The sequence below is a fragment of the Symphodus melops genome (assembly GCF_947650265.1).
Source record: "Symphodus melops genome assembly, chromosome: 1".
Lineage (NCBI taxonomy): Eukaryota > Metazoa > Chordata > Actinopteri > Labriformes > Labridae > Symphodus > Symphodus melops.
In genome coordinates, this window is record NC_136691.1 from 44,231,113 (window position 1) to 44,249,181 (window position 18,069).

The following is an 18,069-nucleotide window of genomic DNA, read 5'->3' on the forward strand; positions in this document are numbered from 1 at the left end:
GTTAATTGTTTTTATGAGTCACATTCTTTTTTGAAATCTTCAAAAAGGCCCCAACAATGTTCAGGTAGTATTTTAAATACTGAAACAATAGAATTTGTCGTATATTGTGTCATTGTCAGCTTTGAACAAACAAACCAAAAAACGATATTTGTGTTTACCGATACTGAAGAAAATCAGACCAGTAAGTTATAATCAAGTGTTTGTAGTAAATAGTTCAGCTTGGTTTTTCTCAAAACTTCATCTAAATGATTCAAAAACCTTCACATTTTTTGTGAATTACCAAAAGTGTCGTCTTATCGTCAACTCTTTGACAAGAAGGACTGAAATGATATGTAACTAAATCTCTCACTCAGTTCAACTTTTACCTCAAGCTGAGGTAAAAGTTCCAATTTATTCCACCCAGTCCCGTATATGTTTTGTTTCCAAGCACGTTCGCCATTTCTTTGTACCTGTGTCAAATTGGCTCCAGAAAACTCTTTTGGTCAAAGTAAACACATCTCTTCTCTTTAGTTTGTGTATTTTTGAACCCTCTGGGAAATCAGGGCTTTTCACACATACAGAAGGGGACCATTCACAGGATGGGAGCCTGAGACTTTTGTCACCAAGGATACTAAGGTGCTATCAGTTTTTGATTTGTTCTATAACCTCAGAATCATTACTGATACAATGTCTGCACTGAAACATTGCTTTATGTGGACATTCATGTTTCAATTCCAATTTAAAAATAGAAAAATTCCCCACAATCCTTGGAGATTTTGACTCAGTATGGTCAGTTTTCAAGTGAAGAGCTCACTGGTAGTACAAGTTATGTGGCTTTCTCGAGTTCCCGAGAGACTTCTTTGGGTTTTTGCACTAGAACAGATTTTGGATCACGTAACAAAAATAAATAAAAACTCTTAGAGAATTGTTTTTGTTTTTTTTCAAGTGGCTTTTAACTGTATTTGCAAATGAACTCTTTAAGTTTTCTACTTTAATATTTAATATGTTTTTTATTCACACATTTTCTGTTTCCCACTATGGATTTAATTGTTGTCAATGGCTGTCAAACATCATTCTCTATGATTTGTTACTAACACTTACAAAGATAACACTTTACCTTAGTCCCAGGATGAATTTCACTATTAGCATGCACATAATTCTGATCTCTTATGTGACTCTCTAAGTGTAATTTTTAATTTCATATTTGCCTAAATATTACAAGTGCCTCTGCCAAGTTGCAGTTAACTTCAATCCATGCTTCTGACAGAGTGATAGTGTAAATGTGGCAGTGTAAACACGAGCAGAAGAGGCTGCAACGCCATTATTTACAGGAGGGACAAATAACTTGAGAGAGTTTCTTTCTCTCTACTAACTTCTCACTTCTTTGACCATACCCAGTTTTAGGGAACTCATGTTAGCTCGTAACACCAGTTAGTAGGTTTTACGACAATTATGTCTTATCTTTTCACCATGGACATTGTTTTAGTAAGAGGCCATGGCAGATAAAAAATCTCTCCCAAGAATCAAACTGTTTATCCAGTGGAGCTCTGTAAAGAAACAATGTTCTGGATGATTATTAGCACCTTTCCATGTGTAATCCTCTGGCTCCTGTTTGATTTCTTTGGCATCTCATGTCTCAGAAATTTGTTTAATAGAAAAACAGAAAATGTGCACAGCTGTTTGACTTGCAAGAGTGCCAGTAGAATCTTATTTCTATGTACAGAATTCATAAAACTGAGGAATTAGGCAAAGATATCCATTATTTATCCTGTATCTTGTTCAACCAATGGCGGAATAATCTTTTGTTATAGGTGGGGCTGCAACAGACTCAATTCCCACAGTCGAGGTGACCTCGACCAAAACTGAGAACTTTAACCATCTGATGAAAACTGAAGTAGACTCCTATCTAATTCTTTGCTTGTAAATACTTTGTGAGGCTGAATGTCATTACTGTTATTTACAAAGTCTATAGAATTTTAAAATGTTTCTTTTCTAACCATGAATAAAGCGAGGTCCTTAAAAAGATTATTTTGACAGTTTGGTATGATAGGAGCTGAATTTAACTCCGCAATTATGGATGAAGTTGAGCACAAACTAACTTTGCACAAACTAAATATGAATATTTATAGTTAAAAATGGTCGAAAGGTAACTCTGTGAGGAGTGTAGGGATGAAAACACTCTAAGGGAAGCCACTCACTTCCAATATTTGACACAAACCTATCAGAGAAAGCATGGGAATCAACTGTTATTCTCTAGGGCTTCTGAATTACTTTACTCATGACTAACAATAGAATAGGCCATTAACAGCAGTCTACCAGAGGTTTTCTTTGACCTGACAATTCTGTTTTAGTTGTTTACATGTAAGTCCATTTTGTTTGATGTGGTACCAGTTGTTCTTGGGCCAGCCTCTACTTCACCTTGGAGGTTCCATCTGAGGGACTGGTGATGCCATTTCTTGGTTTCAGGACTGTGTTGCCACCATTATACATGTTTGCACTTTTTTTAAATTTTATACTGTGGTTTCTTTTTTCACATAACATTTATAAACAATAAATAAATATAACAGATTAAAATGTTTATATATAATGAAAAAACTCAATAATGTATGATCACAGACTCTGATCTTGTGTCTGTCTTCTACATTAGGACAAACTACAGTTACTAACGTTAAAGATCTTTTACTGTTTAAACAGATCATAGATTTCAACATAAACACTCCAAATATGAACTTTATTGTGTTTCTGTCTTCACACTGGTCGCTCCTCTAGTCTGTCTGAACGAAGCTGAGTCAAACGTCACTGCACTTGTAAAAGTGATCATCGGCTGTACACTACTTTTCAAAATGAATTCTGGGAGACAATGAGCGGACTATATAAGATATGATAAAGTGCTATAAAGTGCTGTGCATGAAACAAGGGAGCAACACATGAAACAAGAGAGAATTACCAAATGGCGTTCATATAGTGTACTATATAGTAAATAGTGAGTAATTTTGGACACAGAGGGGAAACAAACAAAGTCAGGCAATTAAAGAGTACAAGACGAAGGGCCGCACACTACAGATGATGCAAAAGGCAATAATTATTCAATGAAACAGAAAGAGTGCGGATAATACAACATACACACACAGGGGCATTGGGGAACAAAATAAAACAAGAAACAAAAAGAACTACCAGAAATACATTCTAAATAAACAAACAATGACGCCTGACAAAAACAATGACAATAGAAGCAATAGTAACGTAAAATAGTAACTAAGAAAAACTTACTCTAAATAAAACAAATGACACAGTTAAAATGTGCAATATTTAATTGGTGCATACTCTAGAGCTGTGTATTTGCTTTTACCTGTTCCCTTATTTTCGACTGCTATAGCATAGCAGGCAATTCTGATACTGGAATCAGTATTGGGGCAACTCTAGTCATATTTTTGTCTAAAAAACAAACACGTGAGTATATGAGAAAGTCTCCCTCCATAAGAAATACCATTTGCCTCCGAAGCATCAGGGAGTAATTCAAGAATGTGTTCAAAGTCTGAAGAAAAATGTTTTATCAAAGACAAAGTACTCTCAACAAAAATCCTTAAACACAAGCCTCGTCCTCAAAGATGCATGGCTCCTTTACACCAGAAGGTAATCGCCACTGAGGATCAGCTTCCCCAGCATCTTTGTTTTCAAACCTCCTGCTGCTCTTTATCTGATACTCAGGTCTCAAGAGGAAATAAGAAGTGCGGAAACAGCTTCTTTACTGCACACACTGCTGAGATCCTGAGATTGTACAAAACAACGCTTTTCAAGCTTCCAGTTCTCACTCAAGGTTCCTGTGAAGCTCATTTACATTAAAGGTTAGTACTATATAACAATGTCTGCAGGAAAACAATTCATGGTGAAAGTTCACAGGAACACTTAGCACCCACATAAAGTACGGAAATCACAAAGGCGACAAACCTTCGCTCTTTGTAACAGATGTTACATTTGTGCCTCTTTAAATGTAGGATAAGAATTAAAACGACAACTGAGCTAATATGTTTATCAAACCCTTCAGATATGAAGTGCTCGGGTTGTTGTACAGAAATTTGATAAATGAAGACAAAGTGTGAGGAAATTGCCCTTTAGATCAACACACCTTGAGGCTTCTAAGTACACCGACCCTGTTTTTCTCTATTGTACAGCGTCTCACAGGCTTTACACTTGTCCTGTCTAGGAATATTGCAGCAATGCTTCTGAAGAGAGAAATAACTCATCTACCACCATCACTCATAGTTAGTCTGTGTGTCTATGTCTACTTCAGAATACAAAATAAGTTGTCTTTTTTTTCCTCTTTTTTTTTTAAGTGAGGTTTTATGAGGTACCAATCAATAGTAAGTGTATTACCCACAGGAGTTGCCAGCCAGTTTGGCACCGTAACAGAGACACCGGTCAGAGCACACCAAAGAAGCTAGGCTAGACAGCTACGCAGAAAGGGCTGTTTGTACCACATCATTTAAATAGTTTTAATTGAATTTATTTTTTTGTTGAGCTGCCACGATTGACACAAAATGTTTATTGTTGCCAAAGATATCTTACATCAAAAACAGCAGTAAAAGGAAGCGGGAGCTGTTACTGAAAGCTGCGTGTGTAAAAAACATGTAAAAATTACGATGATCGGCAAACATACTCTCTTCCTCTGGTCGGTTTCACCTGTTTGTATGGACTACTGTCAACCCAGAGTTCATTTCCACCAGGGGATGGCGGTTAGCAGAGAGAATCCCTCCCATGATTCCCCAAAACCCTTAAAGCATTTTCTGTTATTGTTTTGATTGAGAGCCCCCTAATGGTGGATTTTACATTCTGTGTTTAAGGAAGAAACATACAAGAAAGCAGTGGATAGTAGAAAACAAATTTTATATTTGAAAACCTATATTTTTGCAATTTTTTAATGTAATATATACTGTAATACAGTATCTTTACAGATACAATACCGTATACGATATAGTAGCTTTTTGACCCTACCTTTTGACTTAAATTTTCCGAAAATTGTTTAATTGGACATATAAATGACAATAAATGCAGCGGTGCAGACAATGAATGCAGAGGCAAGGATGGTAGAAAATAATTTACATGTTGCTTTTAGTGTCGTGACTTGAAAACGTCACATCAAAAAGTCTGATCGGCAGCTCTATGGATGCCAAATCCAGTTCGACAGACACAACGCCAAGCTTCCTACACAACCCTAAAGCGTTTGTGTTCAAAGTCAAAACACATATGAGGTGCTGAGTGGAATTGATTTTCTCCAGACAGCATGATGTCTTAGTTATCAACAGGCAGAAGAAGGGATTGTAATGACTCTTGAAGCATTACATGGGTGTCTGCAGCTCAGGAGCTAGAACTACTGTATTCATTCATTCAATCCCTGGCATCCACAATCCACATGCTAAAATGTACTTTGTAAGGCACTAAACCTGATATTGGACCCAAACGTATTTATTTTGGTACATTTTATAACAGGCTGCATTAAATCCCCCACAATTTGCCTTACTTCTTTATTTCATAAACTTAGAGAAATGGGTCTCAAGTTATTTTGGGGTTATTGTGGTAATAGTCAACTGTGGTAGAATAATACTCACTATATGTTATCCAAACAGGAAAAATTAGATATTGGACAATTAAACTTTTTTTTGTTTTGTTTTATCTCCTTTTAACATCATGAACAAGTAGACGTAAAGGAATTCGCAATTTGAACATTTATAAACAATTTCAGAAAAATGCAGGTCTTTCAACGAGTTTGTGACTGCCCCTCACAATTTCATTTCTTAGGAAAAGTTCCCAACAAATGGTAGAAGTAGGGGGCTGGGGGGGAATGAATACAGCATATATCCGATATTTTCCGCGGCGATATTATATCGATTCATGGCTCGATTCAAGATTTTTAATTGCTGAAGGGGTTGCACAATTAAGGTATAGTTGGATTAGACTGAAAAACTTTCAGTTCAGACTATAAGGTGCATGCAGCCTTTAAAGGCTGAATACGCAACATTTTACACACAAATTTAGCAGAAATCCAGTACATCCTCTGAAAAAAAAAACTGTGAGTCGTGACTGTCTACAACGAGTGTGACATCCAAGTCCCGCTGCCTGTAATGCTTTAAGCTGTATCTAAACATGTTAACACGGACGGGAAAGTCGGCCGGCTAATCCCCTTGCGAATAAAATTAGTTTGATTGAGGGAGACAGTTAAAAAAAAAAAAAAAAGAATAACATCCTGTACTCACTGCTTATAAGCATTGTGAGATCATGGTCATTTCATGTAAACATGCAGCGTAAAGCTACAAGCAAACTAAAGAGCGCTAAAATCCGGCTGCTATCACAACAATGCTCGAGTTGTTTTGGTTTCATGCTGGTGCTCAAGGGTGACATCTACTGGATCAAAAAGTCTCCTTCCTTTAATAGGGTTTTACTTTTATTACAGTGTTGGTCAGGCTGTAGGCTTGACTTCCATTGTGTATAATTAAAAACAGTGCAGTGAGAGGAATAGACTCAGTATATTTTCATATCTGACAAAACAGTTCTTGATTTAGTTTCATTTTGTGGACATAAAATGCAATTAAAAAAGTTAAATCTGCAAATATATATCGCAATTGTACGCATATCCCAACATGTTTAAAATTGCAATGATATCGTATTGCAACTCAAGTATCATGATCTTTGGATTTTCATACCGTGAGCAGATTGCACTCAAACTAGGAGCCAAATAGGTAGAACTGGGATTTGTCTGTTGTCTTAATATGTTAGAAATAAAGCTTTATAAATGCATACCATTTTGCAATTTCATCATTCCATGAGCATTGGTATTCACAACTGTATATTTTACCTCACCTGCCTGTTCTGTGGTACTCTAAGGAGATAAAGAGGCAACAGCAGTTTTTTTTTATATAAACACAGTGAACACATGAAGGACTCAGGTTAACTTGAACAAAATTGCAAATTGCAGTTGACACAGATCTCTGTTGTCTAATTTATGTTCACATGATGGCAATTTTTATCTTCTAGTTTGGTTCCTCCTTCTGATACATGAGGATTATTCACATTGAGATGATCATAAACTCCTAACAGAGTAACAAGACTACATTTAAAATATCTAAAAAAAAAAAGATCTAAATCAAAAATTGTGTGTCCAGAAGTCAACATTGTGAACATTGTATTTCGAAATAACACTGATCCACTCCTTTTTAGGTATATTGTTAGCTCAGATTTCCATTATAATGAAGATAAATCTATGAAGATGAAGACATCTAAGAAAAAGACCTCTTTCTCTTAGACCTTATAAAACCAGAGTGCCAAGTGTTTTTCCTTAATTAAAATAGTCCAATACATTGCCCATCCATCCAGGGCTACACCACACAAACAGGCATCGGCTAATTGGGCATAATGGGACGAGTTGGCCAAAATATTAACACAATGTCTCCAATGATAACATCTGGGAGCAGCTTGAAAGGGTTTGATGGCATATGTAAAGAGACATTAAGTCAAAGACAGCAAGTTATGTGCTACTGTTTAGGCTATTTCCTGAAGTAATAATCCATCATTTATGAAATCATTTATGTATACTTACTGTATAATGATAATAAAATCCAGTTTTCAAACAATAATATTATTTTAATGACATGTAATGACCATATAACATTTAAGTTGAGTAATTATAATTTACTTAATGTTCTACTTTTTTATTAACTTTCTTTTTCAGTGTTTTCCAAGGTGAACACTTTGCTGTTAGGTAGTCATGCCTCTCCTTTTCTTAAATAATTAACATGTGATTACAGCCTCTGCCTGTGTCATCCCAAAAACCTTATTGAGTGTGCCAAGCAGATGATTATTCACATAGCAATTTTCACAGCTTGTGTGACAAGAAACAGAAACTAAAATGTAGTTTTCAATTCATAAATCAAGCAACTGATTAAAGTTTGAGTCTACCATCACATCCAAACAGAGGAAATTGCTTTCCTTAACAGCAATCAGGGGACATATGTGCAACAAATTCCATGTGGAAGTGTCGAAAGAAAAGCAACACTCAGTGGATCTGTTGGAAGATCCTGTGAAAAGTCCAGATAGAAATACCAGCAGGTGTTAATTATAATAGCATACATATGCAGATAATGTGTAAAAAAATAGACCCTGACTGACTCATAACCAATGTTTATGCTCTGTTTAAATAACAGCAAAGTATATTTTCAAACTCACTGCGAAAGGTTTGTGTCGTTAAAATGTGTTTTATTAGATTAAAAAAAAAAAGTGATAACTTGTAATATAAAACATTTTGTGTTGTTGTGCCTCTTAGGGCATTATGTTACAGATAAAATGTCATGACTACTAAAAGCGCCAACCTTTGTTGCTCTTAAAAACAAAGAGAGTCACAGGAAGAATTCCTTTCCTGGCACAGATCACCTTCACAATGGATGCAGTGACATTTGTTTGATAGAAATGGAGCAGAAACTGGTTATTTAGAGCAGGCAGTGGCAAGCATTTATTTTGATAACAGTCACAGCAGAATCAGCGGTGAAAGCATTCATTTGCCAGGCAAAAGGGCGTACAGACTTTTTTATAGCATTGAAGCACACCTCACTGTCCGAGGTGACAAACAGAGTTTTGAAGGGTTAGTTTTGTTATGAAGATGACAAGAGTCTTTTAGAATACGTACTAAAGTTGTGGTGTAGTTTTAAAGTAAAGGAAATTTAAAGGAAATTGTAGGAACTCGTTTCTGGCCGTTATAACCTTGGTTTTTTCCGCAGCCCCGCTGCTTAATGACACTAGTAGCATGACCTGAGCCCTCTAAAATATTAAGAAGTGATGTGAGCAAAAATGATGATCGATTATTTAAAAACAAAATAATAATATTTGACTTATTTATATTCACAAGCAACATATCCGACTAATTTTCTCCCTTTAAAAGGGCATTTTAAATTTGCTTTGATCCAGGATTAGCTTTCACTTAGCAACACTCATCTGCCCAACATCTGGCAACACAGATGCCTCTCCTTTGTAAAATCTGCAGCAGATATTTCGTCTCTCTATTGGTAGTAAACTCTTAGCACTGCCAAAATCTCTTTCAAACCATACAAGTGGAAATTTGAGGGGACTTTGTGTATCACGCTTTATAGCACCATGTTTGTTTATTGGAAACAGAAAATATCTTCACTCACAGCATGATAAAGGAATTGTTTTCCATTTCACTTAATTAACTAAACTTGTGTTGCATGATTTTTGTTGTGAACGATCTTTGGTGCAATTCATTTTAAAAATATAGCATCACAGCCACTTGTGTAATAAAGATGTGACTGTTGGCAGTTATTTGTTATTTACTGTAACAAAAGGTAACAGTAGAGATGACGCTGGTTCAAAATAGCACAGCAGTTGCAATAGTACAAAAATTAGTTGTTGCATTACAAGCCAACTCTTGACTGTGAAGTAGGAGAAAAGTAATATCAGTCATAGATGTAGTAGTAGGCATGACTCAATCTAAAAGAGATAGAAGGAGAACTCACTTAAATAATAAAAATAAGGCTAATACAGTATGTTGTAACTGGACCTGAGTTTTTATTGCGCTTTTCTAGTCTTCTCAAAGCACTTTTACACTGCATGTAACATTTACCCATTTACACCTATCCACACACTGATGGCAGAGGTTGCTGTCTATGTAAAGAGACTGTCAGAAGTAAGTATTCCCATTCAAACACATCAAACATGTTGCTGCAGGAGCTGGGGATCGAACTCTCCACCTTTGGGTGAAAAGACGACAACTCTACCAACTGAGCACAGCCACCCTTGGTTGTGTTTGCTGATTTACTTCTTTTTTTTTTACCCTGTGGATTCATGTGTCCCACCACCAATACATCTTGTATTTTAGCATCTTACCTTGTGGCTGGTAGTCCTTTGGGATCTCAGAGGGGGCCTGCAACAGAGCCGACCTGCGATACACCACATGGACTCGGCCCTGATCCTCAAGCTCCTGAGTGCCTCTCTCCAGCGGCTCGATAAAGTACTCGTCCGAGTCTGTACGAATCATTCCAGCCTGAAACACAACACAAGGTCAGTGAGAGTAGAAAAGACAGAGGGTGCATTTAATTACTGTGAACTTGCTAAAGAACATGTCATTTAATGTATTCCCAAAGTGGACCTCTAGATGCTGTACCTTAATCAGTTGTTATTTTATAAGCACCTGGAATTATGTTAATACGGTCAAAAATCAAGATCATTAAAGTAATAAGGTGTGGAAGGATTTTCAAGGAAATCTTTTTCTCGCTGTATAAATTTACATATTTATGAGGCAAGGTTCTTAAAGGTCTGAAGATTATTTAACTCTTTAGGAAAAGGTCGGTTGAAAATTAAATCCATATTTTCTCTTTCATACTTACATGTACAAAGTTTGCAACAAATTGAAACAACCTATATGCTGTTTTTGAACAACAATGAAAAGACAGATAATGGCATTTTAAGTAGCTTATTCAAGAAAGAACATCCTAATTGCCTGCTTAAATGCTTTTCAGTCCCTTCTCGTGACATTGTTAAATGTTTTTCTGCTTCTTTTTCTGAAACTTCAAATCTATCTGCAATCAGCAGGCTACCAGAAGGCTGCAGGCGGTAATCAGAAAGCTTCACATCATTTGTGACACATTGGAACAAAATTGCTTTTGCGATGACTTCCTGCCCCCGTGTGATTTTCCGCAATAACAGCAAAGCCATGACTGTGTTGGAGGGGGAGATTGTTTATCATTTTGTTTGCAGGACAAGCAAAATGAATAGGGAGATCATCAAATCACAACGACTAATTAAAACAGGTGTCACGGGCGTAAGGGATGAGAAAAACAAAGTCTGATGAGCTGCTACTCAGAAACATGAATTTTCCCTTCGGAACCCTTAAAAAAAGTATTAATATTTAAAAGACTTGGGTATGAACAGTTCAATGTCATTTTGTATAACCTGCTTAATGCTTGTGACTAAAGTGGATATGTGTAGACAGAAGGGAAGAAAGCTAATGTTTTATAAGGCACTGGCTCAGACAAGGTGTCTATTATCAATATTATTAAGACTAAGAGGGGTGACTAACATTTGTAGGGCACATTATTTCTCTTACACCAGGTCAGTTACTATGACAACAAACAATTACCTGTGTCCTCATTTTAGTAATGTCCGAGGGTTTGACTAATATCTGGACAAATCCTTACTGTCTTATGAGATTCTAATGCATTGGGAATGCTTGTTCATTCTGAAGTACATTACATATAAGATGTCTATGACAACAGGAGGTATTTCAAGTCTGAAGCTTCAGCTTAGCTGTAAACCATGGAGCTGATGGATTAATGTCAATGACATCTCTGAAAGTGGAGTTAAAATAAATCCAAAATATTATGCGTTACGAGACTAGAAAGCTAACCAGCTTTTTTTCTTCTCATTTCTTGATTCAGCAGTATCCCAGTCAATTTTTGTCATAATTTCAAAAAACGTTGAGAGAAATGTGACCTTTCCCTTTGAAATGTTATGTCCATTTTTCTTTGCTGCTATAGAAACTCATTTTAAATACAGGCTGATATGACATCTGTGCTGTGTTCATACTTTTTCCACCGAACTATACCCATAAGTGTGTTCGTTTGTTCAGAATTTCATTGGCACAGATTTACCCAAACAATATCCAGCAATATACACCCTAACAAAATAAGGTGTGAAATGGGTGATCAATAGGACAGCCACTTGGGTTAACAGAGAAAAAGATGTGTTTTCTGTGCACCTGTTTGCAAACAGAGCCTACTCACAGCTGAGCTCCGGGGGGATTATGTTCAGCTCCTCTGCTGCTCCTCTCAGGCCAAACCTCACTCTGGCCCCTTCACTTTTACTCTGACTGTGCATATGGTGTTCAGCAACCAAGATGCACACTGAACTCATTTTATTAACTCCCACAGTCCCCTACCAACACAAACAGCCCCACCACACACAGACAGGAACACAGACTGACTCCAATTTAGGTTCTTATTCAGATTTACATTTAACGTTGATAGTTAGCAACCGAGTCTTCCCCCTGCCTTTAATAAACACATGAACATGACCTTCATGTTCTGAGGTTATGCTGCACAGAGATAAACCATATGCCTTCGACTTTTACATTAAAAGGCCCTGCATCTAAATGACGCCCTGCTAAAGGGGAGGAAGATATGATAGCTCCATCTCTGCTTTAACATGAGGCTTGATTTATCTGTGCTTTTGTTTATGAAAACTAACAGACTTGCAGTTACATTCAGTGTTTTTCACTGAGTAAAGAGTGTGTACCCTTGCCCTGAAGTAGCTTTTTATTCTTTTGTTTTTAGGGAAATACTTAGAAATCTGCAGTATTGCAGCCTGCATGTTTTATTGGTGATCCATTGAAAGGTTTTTGACCTGATGCCCAAAGTAACTTTAAAGGCAATGTCTACAAATTCTGCTTTTATTTGAAGTAATCTGTAGGTGTGAGACTGGATTTTTGTATCTTTGAGTGTTCCGATGTCTGTTAGTAAAATCATCCAATAGCTCTCCAGCAAGCATTTGATGTGAGAAGAAAACATACATCAAACTATGGCAAAACATTGAAAATAAAGTCTTGTCTGGAAGGCTTTTGTACAAACAGCTAGACTGGAAGCCCATAACGGTATTTCAATATCATACAATGGCAAATGGTTCCTCATCATGTTTGGCTGAAAAGTGCCTCCCTTTCAAAGAGTCCCCCAAACAAAATAACAACAAACCAGGATGGATGGGTGGATGGAGGGTGAGAGTGTACTCTAATGGAAAGCCAAAAAAAAAAAAAAAAAAAAAAAACTTTCTATGAGGAGCCTAAAGTTTTCTTTTGTAATGCAATCCCTCCAACAAAACCAAAAACATCTGAAAGATCGACATTGAGCTTTTCTTTTCATATTTGAATTGAACGGAATTCTAGATTAAACCACTGTGATGGACGCTAGACGTTATCTCAGTATGAATGGATGTAAATCAAAAGGAGAAGACACAATAATAGACGTTTAATGATCCCTGACACTTCTTCCTTCTTCCATTGAAGAGAACAGCAGCTCTCGCAGAGGGATGTGAATTTGTTGCTGTCTTACAGATATAAAAAGGGAAGTTCTTGATTTTATAAGTAACAATAAATACATCTGATTTATCTGTTTTTTATGTCCAAAAAAATGTCAAATAGACCAAATAAACCAAAAGCATGTTGAAAAAGTTTATTTAAGGAAACACTTTATATTTTCAGTTTTTTCTCGTGTTAACACGGACATAATTACAAAAATATGGATTTGCTCCTCGGCTTATTATGTGGATTTATCTCACACCAGCAGGCATCACTTTCAAAAACACATATAGTGTCTGTGTCAGCATACATTGTTGGGATGTAATGCAGTCTGCCTAACCACGTACCAATTATAACTTTCCTGAGAGCACAAATACTCTGAGGTGAGACCAGCAGACTGCCTCACTCCTGCTATAACACCAACAACCTGATCCTACCACTTAGGTGTACTATACTTTTATATGCTTCATATATTCATCTCAAACCTTGATTGACTCCTGGCTGGCATTAAACACGTTCAAAATACGAACATTGTGTTGTAGTATTACAGACATGACTCAAAAGATGAGAGCGCCAACGAAAAAATTGGACTGCAGGTCCGACATGTCACCCCAAGAGCTGCCTTCAATAGCTCATCAGTTAAGCTGTAGCATTTCTTCAAGAATGAAATGTGAGGCCAATGTCCAGTTCTGTGTTTCCTCTCTCTCACATAAATTAGGATGCAGACTTGTTAAAGTGTTTGTGGGTTCCAGGTGGGCTTGTGAGGCTCTGCACACAAACAGATGGGTAATTGGACAAAAGGTGTGATTCAGATTCAGAGATGCTCTTTTTTTGCTTAGCACTATATGAACTATATGAAATAAGCTAAATAAGCCACTAAGACGAACAGAGGAGACCACATCCAAGATTTTAAACCAGCGTCATGCTGGAGGGTTTATAATGAGGCTGAGAGCTGGCATCTTATTATTGATCAAAGCCACTTCACCACAGGACATGCAATCAAAGATCTCTACTTCCATTCCACTGCAACTAACCCTCTCTGCACTTTTACTGAATAATGTTGGTTTCAAAATATAGGTTATTTTCACACACAGGTTTTTTTCATGCAGCTCTCTGGGATCAAAAGTGGGAGGCAGAGCAAATATCAGTCAGTTCACTAGACACTGGTTGTTTTTAAAGTTATTGGACTTTTTTGTGTGCCAAATGATTAAAAAAAATAGAAAAGCAAGCAGCTTATTACGTCCATACGTTAATAGAGAGAAAAAGAGAGCAATAAGTTGTGTGAAAAACAAGCAGCAAGAATGGAAAAAAAATATTCCCGTCTTAAAAAAAAAAAAAAAAAAAACCTCTAGTTGTCTGTGTCGGCTAAAGCAAATGCAGAGCTCTCACCTCATCTTGAAAGAATTGAGATAGAATGAATTTGATACAGCTGTCCTCAAATACATGTTTTTCATAAATCATTCAATTTGGCATGAAACGGCAAAACTCTCCACCTTGCTCCTTTAGGATAACACACTCGAGCAGTCAGTGTATGGAAAGAGGTTAGAAACATATTTCTGCTTTTTGCAACATTTCTCTTCCTCCGGGGCAGGACGAGCAGAATCTAGTTAAGCTTTCATGTTGGATGAAAAGAACGCAAATGAACTGCCTTGAAATGATGAATGTCTTTTTCATTTTTTTTGTAAGTAAAGGTTCATTTCATGTCTGACGAAGATAAAAGGCAGAGGTTGCTCTGCATTTTCATTACGCCATTCAGATCACATGTTTTCCTTTAATAATAGGAAATAAACTAAGTGGCTGACTCTGCATCCATTTGTTGTCCGAACATCTCAAAATGAGATGAACACTCACCAAAGTGGAAACACTTATTATGACGATTATGAAAATGTTAAAATAATAAAAGACAGAAACAAGCCAAAACTAAAGTTTATGTTGTGGTTTTGACAAAAATAGCCTTGTATTATTTTCACCTTGTTTACAGTAATTAGAAGTAACTATTAGGTTGTTAACATTTTTCCATCCATTTGAAAATTGAAAATCTATTTCTTGTACCATTAATAATTTAGTGACAAAGCATGTTCAGACATATCATTTGACAAAAATGAGAACACAAATGGCAGACATAAAATCAGAACAAGTGCCTAAGGTTGACCATGATTTCCCAGCTGTTGAAATAAAACCAGCACGGAGCTTGTGAATGCAGCATTATGGCAACACCTGTGGACTCATGAGGTGGTGCTGGTCAGTGCACACACCACCAAAAAAAAAAAAAAAAAAGTGAAAGAGACTTCATTATCCTAAATTGTGTTGTTTTACTCCAACAGGAAGACTGTTCTGAATGGCACCAAAGGGACAATTGTTACTTGTGGAAATTAAAATTTAGCATTCTTAGCTTATCTTATTTATTTCCTGAAATCTGCATTTGAGCTGCACTCACATCAGCATGGGATGTAGTGTAGGCAGCATTCAATTAAGCGCACATTTTCTTTGTAGATTACGTTGCATTGTGGGTCGTTGTACTGCATATATTGTAAGTTGTAAGAAAAGATGATAACATGTTTGAGTGTGGAAAGCCACCGAGACACTATCTGATGCAACGCACGTCTGCAAACACTCGCCCTCGCTCTCTTTTTTTTCACCCTGAACTCGCCGTAACCTTCAACAAGCTAAGAGGAAATTATTTCAGTCTTGATCAAAGAGCTGGACACATAAATAGCACACAGGCAGACGCGATACATTGAGTAATGCAGCGACTGCACTAAAATAAGAATGAATTGTTTCTGCTACAGGCACTTAGATTTGTCTGGCCCCTGAATAAAAAGAGCTGTTATGATGATTCGTCTGCAATTTGGCTGCAAAAAAAAATAAAAAAGGAAGAATTTTAGTTGAGAGCCTCGGGGAACTAAATACAGCAAGTCAAACTAAATACCCTTCTGCGGTTTAGTATTATGGTTTTATAGAACATCAAACAATAAGTAAATTAAAGCTGGATATTAAACTGAAGGGACATTGTGTGATTGAGGTGTCCAGGCACTCGTCTCTCTTACGCAGACAAAGACAGGCTAATAATCAATGTTTAATGGTGTAGCAAAAAAAAACATTATTATCCTCCAACCACCAAGATGTCAGCAGTGCAGCACACACCAGTTACTACACAAGGTGTGTGCTACTGCTCAATATCCACTAATAATCCACTGATAATCCAGCCCCTTACAAGGGGGATGTATTTTAATGATTACACAGGATGAGATTGGAAGATCCCAATCCTTATAGATTTTTAAATGTCCTTTTAGAAATGTCATGTTCAGTACAGGCTTATTTGCTCTTTGTAATAGTGACAATGAAGGAGAAATATTCAGTTGTATCGTTTATTCTGACTCTTTATAGGTCATGGGTTGCGCATCAGTAAAGTCCCGATGTGTCGTCATCAGATACACATTCAAACAGGAAATAAAGGACAAATTCATGAAGAAATCAAAACAAGTCAATTTGGTTAAGGAATTTCTCTCACTCAGACTCATCCTTATAAATACAAGTCATTTTGAGGGCTGGTGGTATGAAATATTGAAGGACATTCTTGAGTGGTCATATTCCCAGGAGTAAGGTTAAGCACTTTCTCCGCAGAGAGAGAGACAGTCTCCATGGCTCAGAGGAAGTGACGAATCAAATAAATAACATGTCCTATACAGCATCATTGACCCTAATCACACCAGCAGGACGCAAGAAGAACAGAAACGGGGAGAATTAAAACAAGCAAGAGAGAAAGAACTTCAAAGAAGGTCAGATGTACAGTTTTTCTCTACAGCTTTGTCTGCTCTTGAAGAGGATTTCAAAGTGAACAACAACAACAAAACAACAACCATGTAACATTGCATATCTCCTTTGTTCATCAGCCACACAATACCCAGAATCCCAAAGGAGCACATTTCTGGAGCTTATTTCATCAGTCAGAAATATTACTGCATTTTGACAGGGATATAACTCACCCATAGCCTCCAGAGTCACTCATAGCCCTGTAATCAACCAACTCCATCAGCTGATTCACTGAGAACATACCTACCTGAAAATACTCTATGATCAACAAAGAGTTGTTTATCTGTAACTTTTAGACAGATAATATGTTATGCACCAGTGCATCGACAGTGCCCTGTTACCATTTAAAAGCTTCCGATGTCTCAGTTCTCGGTTAGTATAAACAAGTGTTAATCATTGCATGCCACTTCCAATACTAAGCAGACTTTAAATAGTCCGATCTGAGTCAGGGAGCTCCTGTCCTTTTGTATTTAGCAATGTCTTCAAGAATCCCTCTGGCCAATAAAATAAACAAAAGTACTTTATTCCCTCTGCAATAACCAGCATCTCTCACTCTCTCACTTTCTCTCTTGACCACAGTGGTAGTTAGAGCACAACAGCTGTGCAGCACACACCAGTTGCTATTGTTCCCTTTTTTCCCTGGATGTATATTTATCGACTGTCACTCCGTGTGACAGTCAGACATATGTAGCTGTGTGGAACAGACAGCTTGCAGTGACAATGCTCTGCGTGAATGCTTGGTGTGTCACTTGGTTGGAGGGAAGTAGGGGAGTAATACTAGGTGGCACAGAGAGAGAGAGTCAACTTTCGTTTTCAAAGTCAGTGTCTATGAATGTTTTAGATCAGAACTATCCCAACTGAGTGGGTCATGGTTACTCAATCAGATCATTGTTATTGTCATTTACTCAATTCTTAGTTAAAAAAACCTTTAGAGACATTATAATTCAAGTCTGTTTTATTCATGTGCATTATCAAATAATCTCTCATATTCAGAGCCCATACATTTTGCCTTCAACTGATGTCAAGGGGCCGCAGCTTAACTGGTAAATAAACAGCTTTTAACCAGTTCTTTTAAAACCTAAACATACAAAACCTGTTAATAAATACTCGAGCCCTTAGCAGGTGACAACATTTAGATTACATTTGTTCTTAACTGTAATAAAAATCTGAATCTTGAACATTTCCTTTACGCTGTTAGGCCATACCAT

General features: G+C 36.9%; 1 protein-coding gene across 2 annotated transcripts in view; it reads right to left on the reverse strand.

Annotated features, from left to right (window-relative positions):
- The window catches only part of adamts3 (ADAM metallopeptidase with thrombospondin type 1 motif, 3), a 134,509-nt gene that overhangs the window by 95,061 nt on the left and 21,379 nt on the right, over window positions 1–18,069 (reverse strand). For both annotated transcript variants that reach the window (XM_079351085.1, XM_079351084.1), the window contains exon 4: window positions 9,868–10,024. In XM_079351085.1, coding sequence (XP_079207211.1) covers window positions 9,868–10,024 — 157 coding nt within the window. The remainder of the gene's footprint in view (window positions 1–9,867; window positions 10,025–18,069) is intronic.